The sequence below is a fragment of the Narcine bancroftii genome, unplaced genomic scaffold, assembly GCF_036971445.1.
Source record: "Narcine bancroftii isolate sNarBan1 unplaced genomic scaffold, sNarBan1.hap1 Scaffold_211, whole genome shotgun sequence".
In the NCBI taxonomy this organism is placed as follows: domain Eukaryota; kingdom Metazoa; phylum Chordata; class Chondrichthyes; order Torpediniformes; family Narcinidae; genus Narcine; species Narcine bancroftii.
Genome location: NW_027211946.1, coordinates 1 through 27,718, shown reverse-complemented (window position 1 = coordinate 27,718; position 27,718 = coordinate 1). Strand labels below are relative to the sequence as shown.

At 39.9% G+C, this 27,718-nt stretch overlaps 1 protein-coding gene across 4 annotated transcripts in view; it reads right to left on the bottom strand.

Moving 5' to 3' along the window:
* The window catches only part of zswim7 (zinc finger, SWIM-type containing 7), a 70,689-nt gene extending 42,977 nt beyond the window's left edge, over nt 1-27,712 (bottom strand). For 2 of the 4 annotated variants that reach the window (XM_069912733.1, XM_069912734.1), the window contains exons 1-4: nt 24,239-27,712; nt 16,991-17,012; nt 14,808-14,910; nt 10,598-10,702 (exon numbers count right to left, since the gene is read on the bottom strand). In XM_069912733.1, the coding sequence (XP_069768834.1) occupies nt 10,598-10,702; nt 14,808-14,910; nt 16,991-17,012; nt 24,239-24,362 (354 nt within the window). In that variant the 5' untranslated portion in view covers nt 24,363-27,712. Of the gene's footprint in view, nt 1-6,815; nt 7,699-7,836; nt 7,976-10,597; nt 10,703-14,807; nt 14,911-16,990; nt 17,013-24,238 lie in introns of those variants that run through there. The other 2 variants (XM_069912731.1, XM_069912730.1) reach the window with 2 other exon arrangements.
* Nucleotides 27,713-27,718: the final 6 nt, after the last annotated feature.

Below are 27,718 nucleotides of genomic sequence, written 5' to 3'. Positions count from 1 at the left end.
TTTACAAATTGAGGGAATTCATTTATAGACCCTTTCCTTAAGCTCGTTAACCTCCTTGGATGTAAATGACCAACGCTGGGTGGTGAGGGGGACCCTCCAGCAACCAGATCTTTATTCTTATTTTCTTACTTAATTCTTTTTCTATGTCTTTTATTGCTTATATTTAATTTCCTTTTCTGGGGGTTTGTTTGGGGGTGGAAGGGGGTTGGGATTGATGGGGGGATTTGACATTAATATTTCATTATTATACTTTAAATTTAGCTACGATTTACATGGATGGAAAACTTTTAAATAAAATTTTCCAAAAAAAAAGCAAACCAACAAGAAAACACACTCAAAAGTTCCTTAATTAAGATATTTCTTTAAATCAAGTAATTGAAACAACTGACCAGGAACAATAATTAATGACAAAATGTAGTCATTTGTTAGAATGTAGACTAATCAAAGAAAGTTGAAGATAAACATCACTTAAATATCTCAATGATGCATTTTGAAATGAAGATTGTGACAAAGATAGGTAGGGTGGACAGTCAGCACTTAGTCCCCCAATGTGGCAGCTTTTAAGGCGAGTGGAGCAAAGTTTAGAGAAGATGTTAGAGGTTCTTTTTTTTTTTACAGAGAGTGGTGGGAGCCTGGAATGCATTGCCAGGGGTGGTGTTGGAGGCTGCTACAATAGGGACATTTAAAAACTTCAGATAGGCACATAGATGTAAGAAAAATAGGTCAAAGCTGTGAGGTTGGACCAGGTTCGAATAATGCTGGAGGAAGTGTATAAAGGTCAGCACAACATTGTGAGCAGAAGGGCCTGTATTGTTCGACAAAAATTAGGTTGACGAAGCCACTGGTGAAAATGGACTTACAAATGGTTTGAAGAAAATGTCCAGGAATTTAGCTAATATAAAAAGGGATGTGATAGCTCTGACAAAGAGGAAGTTGAGAGTGTTGACTGACAGTGGGTTTCAAGTTGCAGAAAGGCAGAAACTGACAGGCCTCAGCATTGAAGGAGGACTTATGTTTATTTGATTGTTATAAGTGATTTGTACGCACATCACAATTTCAAAACTGTCGGATGATAGCATCTTTAAGTGTGGATGAAGATAGCAGCAGGTTTAGCCAGGGGAATAAATTCAGGATGAGATAAGGCAAGTTAGAAGTTAGATGAACAGAAAAAATGGGCAAAAAGATGTCTGGTAGAATATAAAATGGAGAAAAGGATATTGTTCAAATGGTATGTGACTGAATATAAGACAAATGAGATGAATAGACAAGGGAACGGAATTTATTGCAGAAAAATGGTTCCTTTTGAAGGAAGAATGATAGAGCAGAGAGGGGAAATTCTAAACTCCCTGGAACAGATTACTCAGTGGATCTGAACATCAATCTATAAAACTGGGAGGAGTCACGTGATGAAGTAGTGGCCAGTCAGGGAACTCCAGCCCTCTCCGGAAAAGTTTAAAAAAAACACAGAAAACACAAAGGCACAAACATAAAAATTAAAATAAAGTGAAAGTAAAGGTGGGAAGAAAATGGCAGCGAAGAAAGAAAAGTCGAAAGCAAAGGGAAGAAGAGAAGAAGAAAAGACATCGGAAGAAGAAGGTGAAGGCCTTACCTGTCCGAGGAGGCCTGCCGCGGAGAGAGAAGCCCGCTCCCTCAGGTCAGTCGAAGTCCCGAGCTCGGGACTACAAAAATGGCTCGCGGAGCCAAGCAAAAGTGCGCAACCGCGCATGACAAAAAAAAACACTGACGGGAGGGGGGACCAGCTGAGGAGTCGATCTCCACAGCTGAGAACATCGAGAACAAGAAAGAAGAGAGTAAAAAGAAATTAAGGAAACAACAGATGACCAACCCAGAGGAAGAAGAAGAACATAGAGAAATAGAAGAAGAAGGGAAAGGCAAGACAATGGATATATTTTTTTTTAAAGAATATATGGAATCAGTAAAAGAATGGCAATCACAAGAATTTAGTGAAATAAAAAGAAGAATTAAAAGTACAGAAGAGAAAATGAATAGATTAGAGATGGTCATGTCAGATATAGGAAAAAGAGTGGATAAGGTGGAAGAACGAGAAACAGCCATAGAAATGGAAGTAGAGGACTTAAAAGAGAAATTAGAAGAATCTAATAAAAAGTTAAAGAGACACAAGAGCTGTTAGCTCAGAAGATAGATATAATGGAAAATTATAACAGAAGAAATGATATAAAGATAGTTGGGCTTAAGGAAGATGAAGAAGGCAAGAATATGAGAGAATTTATAAAAGATTGGATCCCCAGGGTCCTAGGAAGACCAGAATTACAGGAAGAAATGGAAATAGAAAGGGCACATAGAACATTAGCCCCTAAACCAAAGCCACAACAAAAACCCAGATCCATTTTAGTAAAATTCCTAAGATATACAACAAGAGAAAATATATTGGAGAAAGCAATGAAGAAAATAAGAGAAGACAAATAGCCACTGGAATACAAAAATCAAAATTTTTTTTTCTATCCAGAGAACTCCTGAAGAAGAGAAAGGAGTTTAATACAGCAAAAGCGATCCTATGGAAAAAAGGATTTAAATTTATGCTAAAGTACCCAGCGGTACTTAAAATAGTTATTCCAGGGCAGCAAAACAGACTATTCTCGGATCCGGAGGAAGCACGAAAATTTGGAGAACAACTACAAAACAGACAGAGAGATGAAGATATGTATATATGTGTGTACGTGAATGTATCCATATTTAAAGGAAAATATATAGAGTATAGATAAGAATTAATAAGGGAAAGAAAGGGAAGAGAGGAAGTAAGGAGGGAATTAAGAGAGTGACCTTTGTTATATATGAAAATTGAAATCTTTTCTTGGGGGGGCTGGGTGGGGAGGAGTTACGGTCATTGCGAAATCAGTTGACGCTTGCGAGTGAATTCGCAAATCCAAATGGAGAGGGGAGATGTGGTTGCCCGACAAGGGATAAAGGGCAACTCAGGAAGGGGAGGGGATAGTGAGGTTAAAGAAATTTTAGATAGGAGAATAAGGGAAATGTTTGATGTTTTAGAAATGTTGTCTTATAAAGTGTTCAAAACAAGAAAGCAGAAATGGATAAGAAGGAAAGGTGATGATGAGGAAACAGAAAGGAAAGATAAACAAAGTATGAAATGGCTATGTTGAACTATATGACTTTAAATATTAATGGAATACATAACCAAATCAAAAGGAAGAAACTGCTAAATTTACTGAAAAAAGAAAAAATTGATATAGCATTCGTGCAAGAAACACATTTAATTGAAATGGAGCACAAGAAATTAAAGAGAGATTGGATAGGACATGTAACAGCAGCATCATATAATTCAAAAGCTAGAGGAGTAGCTATATTAATGAGTAAAAATGTACCAATTAAAATAGAAGAGCAAATAATAGATCCAGCAGGGAGATATGTAATGATAAAATGTCAGATATATTCGGAGTTTTGGTATCTACTCAATGTATATTCACCTAACGAAGAAGATCAAAAATTTATGCAAGATATTTTTTTGAAGATAGCAGACACACAAGGGAACATACTAATAGGAGGGGATTTCAACCTTAATTTGGATTCAAACATGGATAAAACTGGGAAAAAAATTAACAGAAAGAACAAAGTAACCAAATTTATAATTAAATCGATGCAAGAAATGCAACTTTTGGATATATGGAGGAAACAACACCCAAAGGAAAAGGAATATTCATATTATTCGGGTAGACATAAAACATACTCAAGAATAGACCTATTCCTGTTATCAGCTCGCATGCAAGACAGAGTAAGAAAAACAGAATATAAAGCTAGAATATTATCGGACCAATCACCCCTGATATTGACAATAGAGTTAGAGGACATCCCTCCAAGAATGTATAGATGGAGATTAAACTCCATGGTACTTAAAAGGAATTCATTGAAAGACAAATTAAAATGTACTTTGAAATAAATACGGAATCAGTGAAAGATAAGTTTATACTATGGGACGCAATGAAAGCGTTCATCAGAGGGCAAATAATAAGTTATGTAATCAAGATGAAGAAGGACTACAATCAGGAAACAGAGCAGTTGGAAAGGGAAATAGCAAATAAAGAAAAAGAATTAGCAATGAAGGAAGACACAACTAAAAGAAGAGAATTGGCAGATAAAAAAATAAAATATGAAACACTACAAACATATAAGGTGGAGAAGAACATAATGAAGACAAAATAGAAATATTATGAACTAGGAGAAAAAACGCACAAAATTCTAGCATGGCAGCTTAAGACAGAATAAACTAAGAGAATGGTATTGGCATCAAGGAAAAAAGACAAACAAATCACATATAATCCAACGGAGATTAATGAAAACTTCAGAGAATTCTACGAACAATTATACCAAACTGAAAACGAAGGGAAAGAAGACAAAATAGATGAATTTTAAACTAAAATTGAACTACCGAAATTACAAATAGAGGAACAAAATAAATTAACAGAACCATTTGAAATAGTAGAAATACAAGGGATAATAAAAAAACTACCGAATAATAAAACACCAGGAGAGGATGGATTCCCAATAGAATTCTATAAAACTTTTAAAGATTTATTAATTCCTCCCCTCCTGGAAGTAATCAACCAGATTGATAAAACACAAAGCTTACCAGATTCATGTAAAACAGCAATAATTACAGTAATACCAAAGACAGGGAAAGATCCACTCGCACCAGCATCATATAGACCAATATCTTTACTTAACACAGATTATAAGATAATAGCTAAAGTATTAGCAAACAGATTAGCCGACTATGTACCAAAAATAGTAAATCTAGACCAAACTGGATTTATAAAAAAAAAGACGAACAACAGACAATATTTGTAAATTTATTAACTTAATTCATGCAGTAGAAGGAAATAAAGCTCCAACAGTAGCGGTTGCTTTAGATGCAGAGAAGGCCTTTGACAGAGTAGAATGGAATTATTTATTCAAAGTACTACAAAAATTCAGTTTACCAGAGAAATATATTAATTGGATTAAAGCATTATATAAGGGGCCATTGGCGAAAGTGACAGTAAATGGATATATATCAAAACAATTTAACTTAAGCAGATCAACAAGGCAGGGATGCCCACTATTGCCCTTATTGTTCGTGTTAGCCATAGAACCACTAGCAGAATTGATAAGAACAGAAAATAAAATAAAAGGGATAAAAATAAAAGACAAGGAATATAAAATCAGTTTATTTGCAGATGACGTTATAGTATACTTAAAAGAACCAGAAATATCAATAAAAGAATTACATAAGAAATTGGAGGAATATGGAGAAGTGTCGGGATACAATGCCAATGAAAAATGCGGATTTCTCAAAATTTAAGAAAGAATCACCATTCAGATGGCAAATGCAAGCAATACGATACCTAGGTATACAAATAAATAAAAACCTCGGCCATCTATATAAACTCAATTATTATCCACTAATGAAAAAATTACAGGACGACTTAGAGCATTGGAAAGCATTGGAAAGACTTACCACTAACACTAATAGGAAGGATAAATTGTATTAAAATGAACATTTTCCCAAGGATACAATACCTATTTCAGGCATTGCCAATACACTTGACAGAGAAATTCTTCAAGGAGTTAAAGAAAATAATAAGGACATTTTTATGGAAAGGGGGGAAACTGAGGATAGCACTAGATAAATTAACAGAATGGTATAAACAAGGAGGCTTACAACTGCCAAACTTTAAAAATTATTATAGAGCCGCACAATTAAGATACCTATCAGATTTTTATCAAACAAGGGAAAAGCCAGATTGGACTAGATTAGAACTAGATAAAATAGGGGAGAAGATACCCGAACATATATAAATGGGATGAAAAATTGGTACAATGCAGGAATTCTCCAGTATTACATCATCTGCTCAATATTTGGAAGAAGATTCATGTAGAAAGGAATAAAACAAATTACCAATTACCAAAACTAATACTGACGCAAAATCAGCTAATCCCTTTTACAATAGATAACCTTTCCTTTAGACAACGGGAGAAAAAAGGGATCAAAAGAATAGAAAATTGCTTTTCAGGAAATAAATTATTATCCTTTGAACAAATGAAGGATAAATATAATATAACTCACGATATAGTGTTGGCATACTACCAACTGAAATCCTACTTGAAGGACAAATTGGGAAGCAGTCTGAGGTTACCAGAGAGAAGTAACTTTGAATATGTGATTACAGATACAATGACAATCAAAACATTTATATCAAACATGTATATTAAACTGCAAGAAAAGGATAATGATGAAACAATTGGTAAAACTAAACAAAAATGGGAACAAGATCTAAACATAAAGATAAAGAAGGAAACATGGGAGAAGTTATGCTCTGGAACGATGAGAAATACAATAAATACGAGGTTACATATGACACAATATACACAGGCTATACATTACACCTCAAAAGTTAAATAAATGGGACCCAACAGTATCTGACAGATGTTTTCGCTGTAAAAAGGAAATGGGAACAACAATTCATGCAATCTGGACATGTGAGAAAGTGAAAAAATTTTGGGAAGATCTAAACCAGATATTAAATAAAATCACAAAAAGCAATATACCAAAAAACCCAGAGATCTTCCTCCTAAGTAACATAAAAAACAAAGAATTTGGACTCGATTTGGATGGTGCACAAAAAAGATTTGTTAGGATAGCCCTAGCTGTAGCAAAAAAATGTATTATGTCAGCCTGGAAATTAGAAGATAACTTGAGAATACAACAATGGTATATAGAAATGAATAAATGTATTCCATTAGAAAAAATAACATATAATTTAAGAAATAATATTACAATATTTGAACAAATATGGGAGCCATACATGAAACACAATAGAGAAAACCTACCGGGGACATCTACCACCTAAAATGACAGAAGGAGAAGGGAATGAAATGAATTGTCTCAGTGGAATTTCTTGTTTATTTTTATTGAGTGACAACATTGTTTGACGGGTTTAATGTATCTTAGATTCTGAACTTTAAATGAATGGGAGGGGAGGTAGGGAGGGTGGGATGGGAAGGCGGGGGGGAGAAAACGACACTGTATATATTTGAAAAGGAAAATGTATGTATCTTGATCAATGTGGTTTATAGTGTGAAAAATAAATTTTTTTTAAAAAATCTATAAAACTGGCTGCTCAGGAATATGACCAGATCCTGCAGTCAAGATGAAATAGGAAAACTTTGAATTCTATAAGCCACTGGAGGACTGCATCCACATCTGGTCACTGCTCTACTGGAAGAACAAAGGATGCCATGATGCGAGTGTAGAATGGTCAAAGGTGAGGGAGTTGAATCATGGGTAAAATGTTGAGGGGGCAGTCGAGAAGTGTTGACAGCAGAGAGACTAACTTCATAGGATGGCCCTTAACACCATACCTGAGAATCATCCTGGAGTCCAATGATTGGTAGAGACTGCTCATACACTGCCTCGGCAAGGTGATCAGGAGCATTAATGAAAGCATGTCATGGTGATGTTTGTTTCCACCGGAGATAACCTCCGTGGTCATATAAAACAGTGTGGCAAGAATTTGCTGCATTTCCTTCTCATAGCCTCAAGATTTTCAGGAACATTTTGCAGCTGAAACCCACAAACGAATGGTGGTCCACATCTCTGGTGCTTGTTCACCAAACATCACCAGGATCAATCCTCTGATTACATTTCTGTTGCACTGCAGGATCCTTTATAAGAATAAGGTTTCATCTTAAAGACTGCTTCTGAAACAATGTTGTGTTCCTTCACCAAAATGTCACCCCAACTTAAAGACAGGAGCCAGAGATTCCAGAGTTGGATTCAGGGCCAAACTATTACTTGCTTACCTTGCCCTCTTCATTATTCTGTGCTTTTAAGTTCCTTATCCTTTACTTGCAATAGATTGGTGAGTTGCTGGTTTGAGACTCTCAGCTGACGGTGAATTCCCATGGCTTGGCACAGATGCACAGCAAGAAGATGTTTACACTGCAAAACACAGCAATGTCACACACAGCAGAGGGAGAATCAGCAAGGGGAACAGTGAAGGGCCACTTCCTCCGCTGTGTGAACCATAACCCTCGCAGAAGAAATAACAAGCCCATCCTCTCATTCTTTTCCAGTAAAAGATCCAGACACAAAATTCTTATTTTAGACCAGATCTCTTTCAGAAGCCTGGAGCAGGCTTTCAGATCCCTCAATTTCATCATCGATCATGCACCTGGTTACATGCGCAGCTGATCCATATCCACCGGTCTCCAAAATATCATTCTCAGCCTTAAGTACATTCAAACACTGTCCATCAAAGGCCATTTAGGATCAAAAACTCTAAAGTTGCAACTCCTCTTATGCAATGTGCACTCTACAAGACAGCGTCATTTATTTCCCAAGTTCCCTAGCCCTGATGTCTTTCTAGGAATATGCCAACACAAATGAGAAATATTTGTTTCGGACCTTACCCATCTCTTGTATCCACACACAGCTGACCAAAGCTAATTATGCTATTGATTGCATAAAACACAAATTGTAAGTGTTACGCTCCCCAGCAGCAAATGAGAAAGATATAAACAAATGGGTTACGTTTAATACAAAATTTATTAACCAACTAACAATAATACGTGTAAAAAAAACCTAGACCATTACAGTCCAGGCTGAAATGTCCTGGAAAAAAAAAATCACCAAAATTCCTAAAACAAAACCCCCATGTCAGTCATGTCAAGTCCATCAGTCAAGAAGGAACAGCTCATGGATCTGGTCTCCAGGGTTGGGATTATCTGGTTTTTTTTTTTATTTTTCACACCATAAATCACGTTAGCCATGATATACACTTTTTCTTTTTCACACATATACAGTGACTTTTTCTCCCCCCCCCACCCCTCCTCCCAAGCCACCCCCCCACCCCCCCCCCCTCATCCATTTTAGGTATACAATCTAGGTGGGATTATCTGTTTCCATGCTCACTGGTCTTTTAGTTTGAGGCTGTATTCAGGTGACCGTGGTCCCTATAGACTTTTAACTCTGTCAGGGGAACACGAGACTGCCTTGAGGTTTGAATGTGGCAACAACTACCTTGACTTCCTTCACCCAGGAATTTTCACCATGACTTCCTGGTCACCACATGAGGTTCACCTCTCCGAAGCCCTATTCAGGGTTAACTAGTGACCTTCTGTCACACAGGTCCTGTTCTTTGGACACCCTAGATTGAGTGGTCCTGTGACTCCTGTCACATGAAGTCCTCCTCTTGAAAGGGGACGGGAGAGGCACTGGTCAGACCCACACACACTCTGCATATCAGAGTTTCCCAAACTGGTATCAGAACAACAGTGGTGGCACCTGTGGACAAAGTAGCTTAGTTTTCCTTTTTCCACTGAAGCAACTGGGTGGGCCAACTGGCATACAGCTCCAGACGGCAGTGCTCGCACCAGTGAACAAAGTAACTCTGCGTGTAGCTCGCTGAAGCTGCTGGGTGAGCACACACAGTCAGACCGACTGTCTGACTGCCTGCAGTCCAATCCACCAACCTACTGGGATTTTTAAACTACCCAGTCCTGCCTCCAGCTCTCCCCATGGACTTCCAGTGCATGGATCCCATGCTTTGACAGCTGTCCAAGCCCCCTAGTGGTAGCCTCGCACTACTACAGCTCCTAGCAGCTGTCAAATCCCCTGCAGTAAGTTCAGTCCTGTCCTCAGTCAAAAAATAAAATTGTCCAAGGTCCACAACATAAGTCATAGGAATTTGGACAGGTACATGGTTGCAAGAGGTATGGAGGGCTATGGACTGGATGCAGGTCAGTGGGACTAGGCAAAAAAAGGTTTGGCACAGACTAGAAGGGCCGAAGGGACCTGTTTCTGTACTGTAATGTTCTATGGTTCCAAGTATTCTAAAGTTGAAAGTGATTAGAAACATGGATTTAAGGTGATGGGGGTTGGAAGGGGGGGTGAGGGGAGAAGTTCGAAGGAGATGACCAATGGTGGAAGCTGATACAATGGTAATGTTGAACAGGCTTCCAGAGATACACACAAAATGCAGGGAGTGGAGGTTTATCAATTAAATTAGGCATCATGTTCGCCATAGACCTTGTGGGCTGAAGGGCCTGATCCTCTGTTGTATTCCCAATGTTAATCAACTCATATTCCAGTCACCTGGCTCTCCCCCATCCTTCTCCTTCTTCCTGCCCAGTATTCTCCCGGTCTCCCTTTTCCCACCCCTCTCTCTCCCCTCACCTTGAAGGTTAACTGACCCAAAATCAGGGGTAGAATCTGTGGGAAACGATGAGAATAAAATGGGATTAATATGGATTAGTGTTGATAGTTGACGTGAATGAGGGGCTGTAGGACCTGCTTCATGCCGCTCCTCTCGGAGTCTCCTTGCTTTGACTTTTATCTCATTGCTTTTCGATTTGCCCTTGTCTGAATCCTCTCTATGCAGTGATGGAGCTTGAGAAAGCCAAGAAGAATAGGTACCTCTGACGAGTAGGGGACCATAGCACATCATCGTGTTACCACTGTGACTCAGCGTTACATGGACTAAATCAGCATCCGAACTGGAAGTACACACAGAAAGAATGGACGAGAAAATGCCACGCTGGCTGGTGGTGCTTAAATTCTTACCAGTAGATGGTCATTTCTCCGCAAGACTGAGTACGTGAAAGCTGCACATGAGCAGTAGAGGCAGGAGTTGAGGCAATGGTATACTTGACCAGAACTTCCCACAACCTGCAGGTTGGAAATGCAATTCACACAGTTAGAATGAATGCAACACCACATGGATGTCGGATGAGGCTGGAGAACTGTTCTGATCCTGGAGAACTGTTCTGATCCTTGCTGACAAGATCAGGGCTTTTAATTGCCTCATGTGGGGTTGGATCTAGGAATACTCATCAGGCCAGGCTGCGTCAATGGAAAATACGCCGGACTTGCCAAGTGTGAGGGGCTAACAGTTGCAATTGATAATGAGCAGCAAAGGGTGTCAAGGTCATAAATCTGTGTCCTGATAACATTACACTGACTGCATTTCGTATGACTGGTGGGGAGGCAGTGAACAGGTCTCTGGGATGACACATCCATCCAACCTCTCCACACCTCCTGATTACTGTTGCAGAACTAGAACCTCGGTATTCCATTGTGTAATGTTTCGTTGGGAGTCAGGTTTCCACGTGACCGCTGTACATTTCCTGGCTACTGCCAAGGCAACCTTCACAAACTGAATTTGGTCTTTGGAGAGTTTAAAACTTGTGTCCATAATGTTTCCCAGTTGGTACAATTCTGGATCCTGTGGAAAATCCACCTATATAATTTTTTCAGAATGTCCCCCAGGTCCTCCCAGAAGGATCTCAACTTTGTACACAGGATGGATAAAGGTTCCAATCTCCACACCACACCTAAAGCACATTTCTGAAATTTCTGTTTTGAATTTATGTAGTTTTTGTGGTGTGAGGTACAGTTGATGCAGGAATATCCCATTCTGTTGCCCCAGGGCTTCTTTAAGATGCTCAACAGATGCATCAGAAAGTTCTTGTGGAACAGTAAGGTGGTTGGAATCTACATGGATAAATTGGGAGGCCCGGTCAAAGTTTATCATCTTATTCTTTGAGGGAGATGGTATTCCCTTCTGGGCACAAATTGGACTACACATGGTAGGAGAAAAGGTAGCAGGATAAATTATATATAAATGGGATGTAAAATTCATATCAAAGAAAAGAGATGACCTCATACTACAACGTGTAATTCAGACATGGCAAAAAAAATAAATCAATGTATTGGAATAAAGCACCCAGACTCTGGATAATAAAATCCTGGACACCTGGTGCTGGAAGGGGATGTGGTGCATCAAGGATTGTTATGAGCAAGGGCAGCTTTATGATATTTTGAACTAAGAAATAAGTGTAATTTATTCAATGAAACTTTATTCTGCTATTTCCAGCTAAGATCTTTCTTAAGAGTTCATTTGGAACCGACTGACTATGGCCCTGCCGTGTGTAGTGTCACGGAGATTCTAATTTGAAAGGGGAATATGTGTAAGTTCATCTCTATGATGTATCTCCTATTCCAAAGTGAGGTCCCAAAGACGGGCTTACACGGGTCAAGATGGGAGATAGACGTGGGCACAACAATCCACGAGCAATGCTGGTCAGACCTGTGTCTGGACAGCATGACAGCTGTTATTAATGCCAGGTACAGGTTGGTGCAATACAATTTCAACTGTACCTCGCACCACAAAAACTACATAAATTCAAAACAGAAATTTCAGAAATGTGCTTTAGGTGTGGTGTGGAGATTGGAACCTTTATCCATCCTTTGTGCGAAGGTGAGATCCTTCTGGGAGGACCTGGGGGACATTCTGAAAAAATTATATAGGTGGATTTTCCACAGGATCCAGAATTGTACCAACTGGGAAACATTATGGACACAAGTTTTAAACTCTCCAAAGACCAAATTCAGTTTGTGAAGGTTGCCTTGGCAGTAGCCAGGAAATGTACAGCGGTCACGTGGAAACCTGACTCCCAACGAAACATTACACAATGGAATACCGAGGTTCTAGTTCTGCAACAGTAATCAGGAGGTGTGGAGAGGTTGGATGGATGTGTCATCCCAGAGACCTGTTCATTGCCTCCCCACCAATCAACTGGAAATAGATATTGTAGGCTTGGCATCACCTTCATTTTAATGCAACTAACCCTGCCCACCAAAGTTATGGGCAGGGTTTTCCATCTGTCCAAATCCTCCTCAAACTTTTTGAGATAAGTGAATCCTTATCTACTTTTATCCCTGAATAGTTAATGCTCTCTTGTGGCCATTTAAACGGGCTCCCTTGTTGGTACCGTCTGCAATCCCCCTTTGACAAGGGCATGATTTTACTTTTATCCAAATTTATCTTGTACCAAGAGACCTTCCCATAATCTTCCAGAGTGGTCCCCAGCTTGTTCAACGATCCCCCTGGGTTGGTCAAATATACTAGCATATCATCCACTTTGAACCCTTTTATTTCGGAATCCTGTCGGATGGCTTCTGCCAGTGGTTCAATGGCTAATATAAACAATGCTGGGGACGGTGGGCAACCCTGCCTACTGAACCTTCCTCTCCAGCGAGTTGTTAACTTGTCCTGCAACATCATGGGCACCAGACTTCACTCCATCGAGGACATCTACATGAGGCGGTGTCTTAAAAAAAGCAGCCTCTATCCTCTAAGACCCCACCACCCAGCCCATACCCCTTTCACTCTGCTACTAACAGGAAAAAGGTACAGGAACCTAAAGATGAGCACTCAGTGACACAAGGACAGCTTCTTCCTCGCTGCCATCAGATTCCTGAATAATTAACGAACCAAAGACACGGCCTCACTTTGACTTTTCATTCACTATTATTGTTATTTTTTATAGTAATGTTGTAAGATGGTTATAATATGAATGTTTGCTCTGTGACGCTGCCACAAAGCATTGAATTTCATGTTCATGACAATAAATTCTGATTCTGATATTCTCTACACTTGAAAATGAGGGGAGATTTATTAAAACATACCTGAAGCATTCAAGATGCTGAGGGACCATGGCAGGGTAGATGTTGAGATGCTTGTATTAGTGGGAGAGTCTTCAACAAGAGGACATGGTTATAATTAGGGAGCAGTCATTTGAAACAGAGGTGTATAGAAACATTTTTTCACAGAGGGCAAAGAATCTTTGGAATTCTCTACTGTGGCAGGTTGTGGAAGCTGAATCAGAAGAGGCACTTAAAGAGGAAGTAGATAACTATGAGGGCTTTGTACACTGGGGAGGGAACAAATTGGAAATAATAGAATAGAATGGGCCCACTGGTCTCTTCTCCCACCTGGGGCCAAACCAATGGTCACGCTCTATCCTGGTGAGGCTCGTTTGCTACCAGGTTAGAGAGAGGATTTTATGGGCAGTGGTGGTGGGTGCAAAGGCTGGGGGTGGGGGGTGGGGTCTGGTGGAATATGAGGGGGAGAAGGTTTTACTCTATCTGGACATAAACACTGTGCTATTGAAATGCAGGAGGGAATTTGACCCAGTTAAAAAGAGCCTTAAACAAAAAGGAATTGAGTTTACCCTCCTTCACCCGGCAACACTGAAGATAGTCAGGGTGGGAGGGGAAAGAAAGTTTTTAAGGATCCAAGAAAGGCAACGGACTTTGTAAGAACCCTGCAACCACTTCGGGATTAAATGTAAATAAGGGGAAAAGAGGGGTTGGGAAAGATGGATTGTAAATATTGTGAGGAATGCGGGGGGGGGGGGGGGGGGGGATTTTTTTCTCTCCCATAATGTTAATGTTTCAAGATGAATGTATATTAGTAGTAAGAATAAATATGGGGAGCTCAAGGAAAGGGAGGGAGATGCAAGAGGTAGATGGGTGCATTAGGCACGTCTCAAAATAGCTGGGTTATTGGTGCCCCGGGAGGTGGGGTAAAGATAAACTGGGAGGGAGAAAAGAGGAGGGGGGATACGAGTTTGTTTTTAAAGGTAATTTAATCAATGGTACTTTCAGGTGTACAAGGGTGGGGGTTGGGGGGATAAATACAGACTCTGTATGTCACATGAATGTTAAAAAAGAGTATAATGTTTATTTGTCAAGTCTATGAAAATTAAAAGAAAATATTCACAAAAAAACTATGAAGGCTTTGGGGAATTGGCAACGAAGACATTAGACCTGGGCTCGATCAGCCATGATCATATTGAATGGAGGGGCTTGAAGGACTATGGCTTGCATCTATTTTCTAATGCTGTACTGACATAGATTTGATGGGCCAAATAGCTTCCTCCTGAAACATTAGAAAATATAAAACTATGAATGTGACTTAGTGCCGTACCTGGTAGACTGATCGGCCACTGGGAGAGTCTACCAACGTTACTGAGCGTTGATCCACCAGTTCCAATGCCTGCAGAGCAGGTGGCCCAAAGATAAATTTCAGCCTGGAAAAGAAAAATATTTGAGAAGTCTGTTGGGCTTAGGACAAGCAGATCTGGATTCTCCTTCATCCAGACACAGATGATGCACCTTTCTCCCTCTCACGTTCAGTCCTAAACAATAGGGAGAAAAGTGAAGAGCATTCAGATCCAGACATACACCTCTCAGACCTGCTATCCCTTTACAGGATGTCTAGATAATAAAGGCTTTGCACCAGTCTAACTAAACATTAGAAAGTAGCCACAAGGTGCTATAATTGCAATAATGGAAATGAGGGATATACAAGAAATTCATCTGGATAAAGAATGAAGAAATCTTCAGTACAACTTGGATAAATATTATCTGATTAGAAAGGCAGCACTTACTTCAATGGTGTTACACTGGAAAGTGCTGATGTACAAACCAAACATTATGGGAGAAAGTGGTATTAGGTTTCACAGCAAGGGAGTGGAGCACTTGAGAAAGAGAGGGAGGGAGAGAGAAAAAGAGGGGGGAGAGAAGGAGGGAGGGAGTACTTTATCATGGAGGGCTGTATAAGCATTGAATACATCTGGGAAGGAGACAGACTTCTACACACAAAAGGCATCACTGGGTCTGGACATTCATTGCGAACCCTAACCCAATGGATGCTCAATGTTTAAGTAAGATAGCAGAACAGGCTCAGGCAGAAGGGCCTCCTCCTGATTTCCAAACTACTTTAAACTGAGAACAAAATGCCACAATCTGTCTTCTCTCCAACACTTAATTTCATGAGGTCAAAAGTTGTCACCTACAACGAAACGTTCTTTAAAGCAACTGTTAATATCTGCATAACTTAAAATTCTGAATTATATAAAAAGAGAGTTGAACTTAAGATAAATTTGATCTTTTTCCTTATCCCATTGAACAGCAACTTCTGAAGAGTAGAAGTCAATTTTACATTCATAGGCCAACCAACTGAAAGGAATAGCTGGTAAGAGACAAATGACTAAGATTTGGATGGATGATGGCATGGATACTACAGATCATTCTAAAATTAATGATATCTTTAGAGAATTTTACTCCAGATTGTATACTTCTGAATCTAATAATGATAACAGCTTTATGATGAATTTTTTGGATCACATAAATTTCCAAATATCAAACATTCTTTGTGTTAAAAAATTCCATCAAACTCCCTTTAAACCTTCTTGCCCTACTATTTTTGATATCTATTCAATCTCTCCCCATATCTAAAGCCATGCAATCCAGGCAACATACTGGTAAATTCCCTCTCCATCCTCTCCAGTACAATCATATTCTTCCTATAGTGTGACATCCAAAATTACACATAATGCTCCAAGTATGGTCTTACCAGTACTTTGTTAAGTTGCAACACAATATCCCAACTTTTATATTCTATGTCCTGACCGATGAAGGCAGGCATGCCACAGGCCTTCTTAACCATTCCAACTGTCCATGTTGCTACTTTGAAGGAGCTATGGATGTTCTGATGAATAAATTGCAGCGGCTATACTTTGTGAGGTACGTCACCAAAGTCTCTGAAAATTTCTACAGGTAGATTGTGGAGAGCATTCTGGCCGGTTGCATCACTGTCTAGTACAGAGGTGCCAACGCACTGGACAAAAAAAAAGCTCCAGAAGGTTGTTAACTCGGCCTGTGACATTACGGGAACCAGACTTCACTCCATCAAGGACAACTACATGAGGCAGTGTCTTAAGAAAGCAGTCTCTATCCTCAAGGGCCCCACCACCTTCTTCACTCTACTACCATCGGGGAAAAAGTACAGGAGCCTGAAAATGAGCACCAGCGACACAAGGACAGCTGCTTCCCCACTGCCATCAGATTCCTGAATGATCAATGAACCAAAGACACGGCCTCACTTTGACATTTCGTGCAATACTTTTATTTATTGTTGTAAGGCAGTTGATATGAATGTTTGCTCTGTGACGCTGCCACAAATCATCAAATTTCGTGACTTGTTTGTGAAAATAAATTGTGATTCTGAATTACAGTAACACATTTGAAATCCAGTTTCAAAGTCTGATAGTTGCTTCTGAGCTTCAGAAGTAAAACACAGATAGAAGTACAAGCAAAAGTACTCACATCAGAAGAAGTTCATCCGTCACTGAAAAACACAAGACAAGGAAAATCATTAATGACCAGATCGAATGCACTCAGAACCTACAAACTCTACCTTTAAACCTTCTTGCCCTACTATTTTTGATATCTATTCAATCTCTCCCCATATCTAAAGCCCTGCAATCCAGGCAACATACTGGTAAATTCCCTGTCCAGTACAATCATAATTTTCCTATAGTGTGACATCCAAAATTACACATAATGCTCCAAGTATGGTCTTACCAGTACTTTGTAAAGTTGCAACACAATATCCTAACTTTTATCTTCTATGCCCTGACCGATGAAGGCAGGCATGCCACAGGCCTTCTTAACCATTCCATTAGATATGCTGTTCACATATCTAATGGAGATGCAGCACAGAAACAGGCCTTTCAAGATGTGTTAACCATCACCAGATATTTATACTAATTACATTTTATTATTTTGCCTATGTTATTGTGAACCTCTAATTCCAGATACTCACCTACACATAGGGCAATTAGCAGTTCCACCAACCCGCACAGGATGAGAGGAAACCGAAGCACCCGGGGGAACCGTATGGAGAACGTGCAAACTCCACACAGAGAGCATTGGAGGTCAAGATCAAACCTGGTCCAAGGTGCTCTGTGGCAGAGGTCCGACCAGTTGTGCTGCAGCCTGATGGTCTTACTTTACCAAGTCTCAAAGGAACCATTTTGAATTAACTCCATGAGGTAGCACCAGCTCTACGTGGACATTCAGAGAGGATCAGTCAGATCTCGAAGATATCCATGGTCTCAGAGAATGCAAACATCACAACCTGATAAATAGCTTTCTGACTGGAAGAAGGAGCAGCTGCACATCAGCATATTTCATGTGGTCCAGCAGGAAGAAATATTAGAATTCAAGAGCAACACGGATGGACTATGATATAGCAGAAACAGGTCATTCGGCCCATTGTCCACTCCGCCATTTCATCATGAGATGATCCATTCTCCCACTCAGCCCCACTCCTCCACCTTGTCCCCATATCCTTCGATATCCTTACTATTCAGATACCTATCAACCTCTTCCTTAAATGCATCCAATGATATTAGCCTCGACAGCCACCCATGGTGGCAAATTCCACAGGTCCACCTCCCTCTGGCTAAAGAAATTGCTCTGCATGCTCTGTTTTAAATGGGTGCCTTCGAAGCTTGAAGTTGTGCCCTCTTGTCCTAAAACACCCCTACCATGGGGGAAACAACTTTGTCACATCTACCCTGACCAGGCCTTTAAATAAACAAAATGCTTCTATGAAATCCCTTCTCATTCTTCTGAACTCTAAGGAGTCCAGTCCAAGAGCCGTCAAACATTCTTCTTATGCTAATCTCTTCATTCCAGGAATCATTCTTGTAAATGTTCTCTGAACCTTCTCCAATGCCAGCATCTGCTTTCTTAAATAAGAAGCCTGAAATTGTCGCCCACTCCCCAAGTGAGGCCTCACTGGAGTAACAGCCATTCTCAACCTTTCTTTGGCTATGGCTCCCGCTAAGACTCTGTTCAAAGTTTATGGGTCCCATTCCCTGGGAAGCAATCAAGGTTTTTTTTCCCTGCTCTTCTCTCCTATAGACTACATAAAAATCATTTATGTAATATGAGGTGAAAATAAAGCTTTTACTTCAATGCACTGTGTCCCCAAGGGAGTTGTTGGGTCCCTATTGAGAATGGCTGCCTGATAAGAGTATCAACACCACATCCCTGCTCTTGTATCCTACTCCTGCAGATATGAAAGCCAAATTGCATTTGCTCTCTTCACCGCCGACTCAACCTGGAGGTTAACGTTCAGGGTATTCTGCAAGAGGATCCCTTTACACCTCCGAATTTTGAATTTTCTCCCCACCCAAGTCATAATCTGCCCTCTTATTCCTTCTGCCAGAGTACACGACCATACACTTTCCAACATGGCCATTCTCCTAGGAAAGAGGTCTCGGTGCCACAAGGCTCACACCACCAGGTTCAGGTACAGCTGCTCCCCCTCCACCATCAGACTCCTCAACAACAAACTGAATCAGGGACTCATTTAAGGACTCTGACTTGTGCATGTTATTGATTTTCTCTTTGTTCTCTCTGTATTGTGCAGTCAGATTGTTTACAGTTCTTTGTTTATCTTTTATGTTGTGTACAGTTTATTTTTTGCACTACCAATTCGTGGTAATTCTATCGTGCCTGCAGGAAAAGGAATCTCAAGGTTGCATGTGATATCATTGATGTACTCGGACAATAAATCTGAAATCTATCCAAGCACTCTGCAGTGTCCCAGTTTCCACATCATGACCTGCCTCTCCGTCTATCTTTCTATCATCTGCAAACTTAGCCACAAAGCCATTTATTCCACAATCCAAATTTGTAAACATACAAAGTAAAAAGAAGTGACCCCGAACACTGCTGAACACCAGTGGTAACTGGTAGCCGACCAGAATAGGATCCCTTTATTCCCACTGTTTCCTGCTGAAGATCCAATGGTTTACCCAGGCACCCATCTCTCCTGCAATTCCACATACTCTCATCTTGTTAAGCAGCCTCACGTGCAGCACCTCATCTGAAAGTTCAAACACAGTAATTCCCATTATCTGGCTCCTATAGGAATCATGGATGCCGGAAATGTGAATTTTCTGGTTGACTGAGCCTCATTCTTCCAATGCCCAACTTATACACCTGCATTCAAAATACACAGTTTAAAAGACAAAAGACTGCAAAATGTAAAGTAATTTGAAAAAAAAAATCAGCATTGTGGTCTTTAATTCTGTAAACTTAATTTTAATCAGATAATCCCTCTAATTTACTGAAGTTAAATTCGAACTCTGGTCACTGATGCTGTAACAGCATTGCGTTAGCCGCTACATTAATCGTGCCGCCATCATAATTAATCCACACCTTCCCCAAGTTTACAGATAAAGCTTTACTAACAACAATAATAATTAATAAAGATATAGACTATTATTAGGTGGGAACTGGGAGTCACTTTGGGAGAGTGGTTGCAGTGGTGAGTGGAATCAGCCGGCTCTTCATCCTGGCCACCGCAATTTAATTCAAACACAATTTTATTGAAAATTTATTCAAACAGCTGCTGCAAGCAGGGCATGACCGGGGCACTCCGCTGGCTGAATGTTTGCCCTCATCTTCACCAAGCAGAAGTGTGTTGCCTTTGAGAATATTTACTTTTACAGTTTTAAACTATTTAGAACTTTATTTATTTTATTTCCATCTATTTACTTATTTATCTCCTCAATTTTTTTTGATGGCTGATTGAATTTCCAGTTAATTGAATGCATCTCCTTATCTTGCCTGCTTGGTTTCCTAAAAAAATTGCAGTTGGGGAGGGGGGGGGGAGGGGCGTGGCAAGATGGCATAGAAGGAAGACATGTATTCCACGTTTCCCAAGCTGGATTACTAAATACCCGGTTTTAAAAAAGCATAAAAGTGGTTAAAATTAATATTTACAGTTGTTAAAATAACAGTGATTTATGATGGCATCTCATGTGAAAAAATTTAAATCTCAACTTCAAAAAAAATTACTATACAAAAGTGCGGAAGAATTGAGGCCTACCTGCCTCAGAGGACCCCAGCCCATTCGAGTTTGACCTTGGCACCGATCCTGCCTCCACAAGATGGCGCCAACACTTTGGTGAGCTTGGCCGTTGCAAACTCGCGTTTACATGAAGCCGTGCTCGCGGGCGGCACAGTTGACAAGGGGACCCGTGAACCCGCGACCTCCCTGGGCGGCCTGGGGGCGCGCAGTATAGCGTCGGAGGACGCTCCTGCACATCCGGCGGCATTGCCTGTCTTGCGTGGGGCATCCCAGGTCCAAGAATTGCTGGATAAAGTATGGGCTGTGGGGGAGCCCAAACGCCAATGTCCCGAAGAGGTTGGGGTGCCGGCGTCGGGTGTCCAGACCCGCAGCCGTTCAGCTAAAGGATTTACGATGACTGAGGAAGAAGAGGAATTTACCTTATTGGAATTTGTCCAGGAGGAGGAGCCTGTAGTTAAAGGAGACAGACCTCAAAAAGTGGAGGTGGAATCTGAGATGGATTCAGTGTTTACTGCTTTGGAAGGGATTGCTTGTCAAATGCACAATATGTCAAAACAAATATCAACACAGATGAATCAAGGATTCACGGAGATGAAAATAAAAATGAATACCCTGTGTGAGGAAATGTCAACTCTGAACAGGAAATGACTGTAGTTAAGAGTGATATTAATAGATGTATAAAATCAGTTGATACTGTACAAGATAATTTTAAGAAAATTGAAACATCCTTTTCTGAGTATCAAAATCAGGTGGAACGTAATAGAGAAATAATGGAAAAAATGGAAGGTTCTTTTGTAGATTGGGGAATTCAAAAAAGAGATTTATTGGAAAATCAAAGCCAAAGGAATAATGTGAAAATAGTTGGTCTTCCAGAGGACATTGAAGGTTCCAATCCTATAAAATTTTTTAAGCATTGGATCCCAGAGGTGCTGGGTAAAGAGTTTTTTCCTGAAGGCTTGAAATTGGATTGGGCTCAGAGCTCTGAGAAGAAAACCACTTCCAGGACAAACACCAAGAGCAGTCTTGGTTCATTGTTTAAAATACCAAGATAGAGAAATGATTCAACGTATAGCGGTACAGAAAGCACGGCAGAATCAATCTTCATTAATGGTTCAAAATAACAGTGTTTTTTATGCCGATTTGAGCCAAGAGGTTTTTAGAAGATTATGAGAATTTAATATGGCCAAAGATGTTTAGTGGCGAAAAGGCTATAAGTTTGCTCTTCATTATCCTGCAATTTTGAAGGTTTTTTATGGAAACTTTCAATCTCAATTCTTTGAGAATGATCATGATGCTTTGGTTTTTGCTAATTCTTTGCCGGAACTGCAAAGAAATGGGCATTCTCCTCCTAAGAGGAAGGTAAATGGAAATGGACATGGGTATGGAAAGAATGGAAAGAAAGAGGGCTCAACAGGGCTGCCCATTGTCACCAGCCTTATTTGCGTTGGTTATTGAACTGTTAGCTCAGGCTATTAGACAAAATGAATAAATTAAAGGGATGAGGGTTAAGAATGAAGACTATAAAATTAACTTATTTGTGGACGATGTGTTGGTTTACTTGATGGACCCGGAACGGTTGTTGAAACAATTACAAGAGTGTTTGTTGAAATTTGGAGAATTATCGGGATATAAAGTTAATTGGGATAAAAGTTAAATTTTACCAGTTGGAGTAGGAGATTATTCCGAATTTAAAACTATTACAAAATTAAGGTGGACAAATAAAATTAAATATTTAGGTGTGTTTATGAATACAAATGATCAATCATTATATCAATTAAATTATGTACCGATATTAAGATGGATTAAAGCAGATTTGATTAAGTGGAAAGATCTTCCATTAACTTTGACTGGTCGGGTTAATTGTATTAAAATGAATATTTTTCCTCGAATTCAATATTATTTCAGTCAATACCTTGTTTACTTTCTAAGGGCTTTTTTCAAGATTTGAATAAAGCAGTGTGAGAGTTTTTATGGAAAGGTAAATTAGCTTGAGTGGCATTGCATAGACTTACATGGAAGTACGCACTGGGTGGACTACAATTACCACATTTTCAAAACTATTATGAAGCGGCCCTGTTGAAGTTTTTTAGTAGATTGATGGATTTAGATCTGCCTCCTAGCTGGGCTAAAGTGGAGATGGTGTGTATTCCTAGGGTTGAGATACATGAATTTATATTTCGTTGGAATTTGATTTTGTTACAGCAATATGATCTGCCGATATTGAAACATTTGTTAAAGATTTGGATTAAAAAAAACAGGGTGTTAGGGTCGAAAGATGAATTATCAATTTTAACTCCATTGTATAATAATCAGCTTATTCCTTTTTCAATGTTTAATAATCATTTAAAGATTTGGGATTCTAAAGGTATAAAGACAATACAAGATTGTTTTGTCGAAGGGCAATTTCTTTCTTTTCATCAATTGAGAGAAAGATTTGATATACCTGTCAATTCTTTGTTTGCGTATGATCAATTTGGAGCTTTGATAAAAGATAATTATGGTAAAGAGATGATTTTACCTACTTTTTCAAAATTTGAATCTTTGATTTCCTTTATACTGAAAAAGGGTTATATTTCAGTTGTGTATAATTTTTTACAAGATAGTATGGATAAGTCAGATTGGTAAAAGGTTTAGGGGGAACATGAAGAGGAACTTACTCTCACAGAGTGGTGGGAGCGTGGAACAAGCTCTATTTTGACATTTAAGAAACATTTGGTCTGTACATGGATGGGAGGGATATGGGCTGAGTGCAGATCAGACTCGACAATCATAGCTCAGCACGGATTAATGGGTCGAGAGGTCGTTTCTGTGCGGAAGTGTTCACTGGTTTAACTACATTAAAGTTTCTAAATGACTAGTTATTCTTTAATTATAGATACCAGCATCTTTTCAAGAAAATATGTTAAGCTAACTGGCCTATAATTTACCATATTTTATCCCTCTCCCTTATTGAACAGAGGTGCCATATTTGCGGTGTTTGTATCCTTGCAGAGCTTGCTGAATTCTGACATCTCAAAAGCCACTTCCTTTTAAGGTCTGAATACAGGCAAATTGTCTCTTTTTAGTTCTATTAGCTTTTCCTATGACACGAACAACAGGGTCCCAACAGATTCCTACAGAACACCATTGGTCACAGGTCTTCAGCCTGAATAACAGCCTTCCACACTATGCATGTGCCAGCTAATTTCATATCCATCTGATCCCAGGTATCGACACTTTCTGGACCAGCCCTACCATGAGGGACTTGGTCATATAGACAACATCCACTATCCTCATCAACCATTTTTGTTACCTCCTCAATCAAATTGGTAAAACATGCCCTGGCCTTCATAAAGCCATACTGACTATCCCTCAACTGACCAATGACTTTCTAAATGTGCCTAACACTTATCCCCAAGTATATTTTCCAATATTAACCCTATCACTTATGTGAGGCTTACTGGCCTAGAATTCCCAGGATTTCTTCCTCTAAATAAAGGTACAATATTAGTCACTCTTCCATCTTCTGGGACCTCTCCTGTCACTAGTAATTGTTAACATCTTTATCCATCAGCTTGTCAAAACATTCTTATCTTGCAGAAAGGCAAGTGTGTGAAAATCATACAGAGCAGTTTCTGCTGTGCCCATTCAAGTCATTACCAGGCAATAATATGTTGAGCTTTTTGCTTGTTTCAGTCACTTACATTGTGAAGACTGTTGGTGAACTTGCTGGACTTTGTTCAGTAGCTCTACCATGGCTGCAGGCAGTGTGCCCAATAAAGGAGCCATCTTCCTCCACAGGGAATCCAAGGAAATCAACATATACATCCATCAACAGCAAGTGTGCCGGGAAGGGTTGCAGCTCAACTGACTTGGTGTAAGAGGAATAAGGAACACAAAGGAGAGTGTTTGGTACAGGGTTAGATGCCATCAGGCAACATAAGACAAAGCAAAACAGACATTGATTTAAGCACTAAAAGTGGTGAAAAAAGGTTATTTATTCACAGGAATTATGATGTACGTTTCAAAATTGCTTGGGTACTTAATATTTCATAAACAAGGTGTTCAAGAAAAGTAGATAAGGAATTAAAGAGAGATGGTCAGTACTAATCAACACCATAAGTGACAAAAAAAAACAGTTCAAGGTCATTCAACTCCTTGGGGGCCTTCTCTATCATTCAAAAGGATCTCAACTGATCCAACATCCATTTCCTGTCCTTCCCTGTAATCCTCAATTCCCATTTTTATTAGAAATCTAATTCAGTCATAAATATACCAATAGTTTTCTGTTCCAAGGAGAATCAAAAGGTGTTGTACTTTGGGAGATCAAATGCAAGGGGAATATGCGAGAGGGAACTGAACAACCTCAATGTGCAGAGGGATCTGGGGTTCAAGACAACAGATCCCGGAGAGTAGCCACACAAGTAGATAGGGTGGTAAAGAAGGCATAAGGTTCATTGGGTGGGACATTGAGTCAAAAAATAAGAAGTTCTTGTTGCAACTAAATAAAACTTTGGTTAGTTTACAGATGACAGGAAGGTAAGAGATGTTGTGAAGGGTGTAGGTTGATATAGGTTACAATGTGATAAAGACAGGATGCAGAATTAGGTGGAGAAGTGGCTGATGGAGTTCAACCTGGGAGAGTGTGAAATAATACACTTTGGAAGATCTAACTTGAAGGTGGAGTAAAAGCACACAGCTAGAGAAACTCAGCAGGTCAAACAGTGCAGAGGTCAAGATACAGAACCATTAGAGGGTGCACAAAATCAGTGAACCAGTGTGAACTTGAAAGGCCAACATGGTCTGTTTCCGCTCCGATAATGGTTATATGGTTATTTCGGACTTAAGCCATTCACCAAGGTCTAGAAAAATGTTGGTAACTGTCCGAACAAAAAGGTGGAGTTTGTGGTTAACGGCAGAAATCTTAGGCATATGGAGGAAAAGAGAGTCAAAGTCGATAGATCCCTCAAGGTTGCCACACACGTTGATAGGCTGATCACAGTTGGCATAAGCAGTTAGTGTGCCTTTACATTACCAGCAATTGGGACTGGGGTTCATTGTTTTTATGTTCTCCCCATGTCTGGAGTGGCTTCCCCCGGGGACACCATTTGAAATGCACCAGGGGTTGTAGGTTAATTGGACAGCACAGACTTGCAGGCGGAAATGGCCTGTTACCGTACTGTGTCTAAATTTTTTAAAAAAACCTAAAGATTGTGTATGCTGTGCTTCTTTCATTAGGGGATTGAGTTCAAGAGCTGTGAGGTAATCTTGCAAAACTCTGGTTAGGCCATACTTATAGTCCTGGTCACCTCATTATAGGAAGAATGTGGAAATTTTGAGATTGAAATTTCGGATGTTGCCTGGATTGGAGAACATGTCTTATAAATAATGGGTGACTAAGCAAAGACATTTCTCTTTCGAGCAATGGAGATGAGAGATGACTGAATATGAGAGTGGACCAGCACCCTTTCCTAGGGCAGTTCAAGGAGAGCAGAGGAAAATTCAGGGAACTGTCAGAAAGTAGTGTTGGTGGAGGCTGGTACAACGGGGACATTGAACAGACTTAAATAGGCACATTTTAAGTGTAAGAAAATAGAGGATTATGGGTTGTGTGGTTGGGAAGGGTTAGATTGAGGTGGAGTACGTTTCTATAGGTCTGTACATCATGGTGGACTGAAGGAGCCTGTTCAGTGCTATTCGGTGTTCTCCATATTCTGTATCAGCTTGCTGGTTTCTGCATTTACTGGTTGTCAGTTTACCACTAAAGGTATTCTTTTTCAGCTTAATGTCCTTAACTTGCACTGAACCAGCCATGGTTATCACTCCCTTTGAATCTTTTCTCTTTGTTGTGCTACTTTCCTTCTGTGTGTCATGAATTAGCTCACCTACCATCTGCTGTTGCATGGTGTGGAAGCAGATACAACAATCACATTTAAGAGCCACTTCGACAGGCAAATGAAGAGAAACAGAAAATCTGAAGATGTTGGGATCATGAGCAAAGAATTGCTATTTATGGCTCTGGATTGAGGTGAGGGAGAAGATATGAGGCCAAATTTTGGACATTCTGTGGTTCCAGTAGGAATTGCAAGAGGAGGTGGAAGGGTGACTCGGGAGGAAGGAATCTTCTAGGGATTATTGGAGAAACTTATCCCCACATTGGAGAGGAGAGAGGATAATGTGGCTGGCAGTGGAATCATGCTGAAGTTGTTGGAAGTGTTGGATGATAGTGTGTCAGATATGGAGGATGATGGCGTGAAAAGTGAGGACAAGAGTGATTCTGTCCTCGTTCTTTTTGGTAAGGGAAGTGGTTGAGATACGGGTGCAGTCCTAATCAATGACAAGGGGGAATCCTTGCTTATCAAAGAAAGGGGGCATTTGGGATGTCCTGGCATGGTAGGTCTCGTCCTGGGAACAGATGCGGCCAAGGCTGATGTTACCATTAGGCAGCCACCTCGGGCACAGACCTCAGTGGGGCACAGACATCCTGTGTAGAGGCCAAATGTGCAAAAGTCAGTATTCACAGGTCTGTTGCTGGACGTGAACATCTTTTATCTTCTGTGCATGTGTGAGTGCCAGGTGGTGCATGTGCATCACAATAGGTCCCACAACATCGGGCGCGTGAAATTTACAGTGTTTTTTGGAAGTGACTCTTCATTTTTCTTTCCCCCATGATTGGGGAGGGGGTAGATTAAAGACACTCGTACTGAACACTAATTTCAAAAGACACCTAAGCCTATTAAAATATTAATAATGACGCCTTCACTTGAAGTGCAGTTTTCTATTGGAGAGTTGGATGCTTTGTGTGATAATATATGGATGAATTTATTCTGCACCAGAATTGTAGCAAATTGACATCAAAAATAACGTGACAATTGTGAAGTACCCAGTTTCTGGACCTGTATTGCAATGAATCATTTAAAACCAAATATAAACCATCAGTTTAACATTGGACTTTTAACACTTTCTAGTAGATTCATTTGAATTTTACATGGGATGTGTAAGATAGTGGAAATTCTATGGTCACAATTAAACTTTTGCAAGAATTAACAAAAAGTTAAACAGAAACTGCATAATACAGAGCAAAATTGAACCTCCATTGGTATCGACATCAGCCGTCATTAAAATAAAATCCGTCAATATCACTAGCACGAGGCATCGCTGTTCAAACTAAAATTTCTTTCGAC